The 1,148-nt window shown below is 43.9% G+C and overlaps 1 protein-coding gene across 3 annotated transcripts in view; it reads right to left on the reverse strand.

The window, feature by feature from the left end:
* Window positions 1-1,148, reverse strand: part of LOC116702515 (zinc finger protein ZFAT) — a 4,001-nt gene that overhangs the window by 1,868 nt on the left and 985 nt on the right. For all 3 annotated transcript variants that reach the window (XM_032536758.1, XM_032536757.1, XM_032536756.1), the window contains exon 2: window positions 233-994. In XM_032536758.1, the coding sequence (XP_032392649.1) occupies window positions 233-994 (762 nt within the window). The remainder of the gene's footprint in view (window positions 1-232; window positions 995-1,148) is intronic.

Genomic DNA, 1,148 nt, shown 5'->3' on the forward strand with positions numbered 1-1,148 from the left:
CGGTGACGGTATGGCATTTACCGTGGAGATCGGAGACTCAGTGGAGGAGACAAAAACTTGTTGACACACTAGAAGGCTTTAGAAATAAATAAATAAAAATGGACTTTGCAAATCAATGGATTTCAATGGACAGAGGGAGAGACAGAAGATTCTGAAATAAAAGATGTCATCCGCCCACATTTGTTAAATTGACACCCTAAAAGGGAAGAAGTTGTACAGTTCATGGACTTGCCTTTGTGCTTCATTCTTCTTTGATGGACCCGGAGAAAACCAATTTTGGAAAAATGCTTGCAACAAACATCACAAACCCATTTGTTATTGTGATAACTTTTCAAATGGGCTACAAGCGGCTCTCTTGACTGGCATTTCATCCCACAAACCGTGCAATCAAATTTGGTCTCATGTTTTTGTATGTGCCTTTTTAAACAGAGCATGAGCTTAAATCCCTTGCCACAAAAATGGCAAAAACTGCGTTCCTTCTCACTTTTAGCAGAACTTTTGTCATGAGACAATGCTGCCTTCTTATTCATCTTGCCCCTTCGCTTTCGAAACATCTTTCGTTTCCTTTTTACTGTTTTCTTCTGCTCTCCTTTGCTGGTAACCAACTCCTCATCACTGTCATTGTTCTCACTCTGAGCTGAAGGGCAGCCTAAAGCAACTGGCTGCAATTCATATGATGGTTGTGTCTCTGGCTGATTTTGCTCGCTGTTCACAATTTCCGGAGAAGGAAAACCCATCTCTTGTGTCTGATGGTCATCCCCAAGTTCCTCTCGCTCTTCTTTTATCTCTAACACCTTAAAGTCTGTGTGAACCAAGCAGTAGTGCCAGTTATTATAGTCCAGCTCTGCACTGGTGTGAGAGGGTCCCTGCAACTCAGCACCAAGACTGAAGTTGTCCTCTTCTGGTGGTGAGAGACCAGTGTTCTCCGGCAGCAGTGGGGCATCACATTCATCTCCACGTCCCACTGAACTGATGGTCAGGGAAGGCTCGGCAGCTGCAAGGAGAACAAACCAGAAATAATAAGCGGTTTTAGTTTGCTCCAAAGTTGTTGGCTCTAAATCTCCGTTGTGGAGAAGTCAGACTGGCTCGGTTGGCTAGACCAGTGGTTCCCAAACTTTTTCAGCTCAAGACCCAAAAGAGAAATTTGG

Source organism: Etheostoma spectabile, chromosome 15, assembly GCF_008692095.1.
Source record: "Etheostoma spectabile isolate EspeVRDwgs_2016 chromosome 15, UIUC_Espe_1.0, whole genome shotgun sequence".
Taxonomy (NCBI): domain Eukaryota; kingdom Metazoa; phylum Chordata; class Actinopteri; order Perciformes; family Percidae; genus Etheostoma; species Etheostoma spectabile.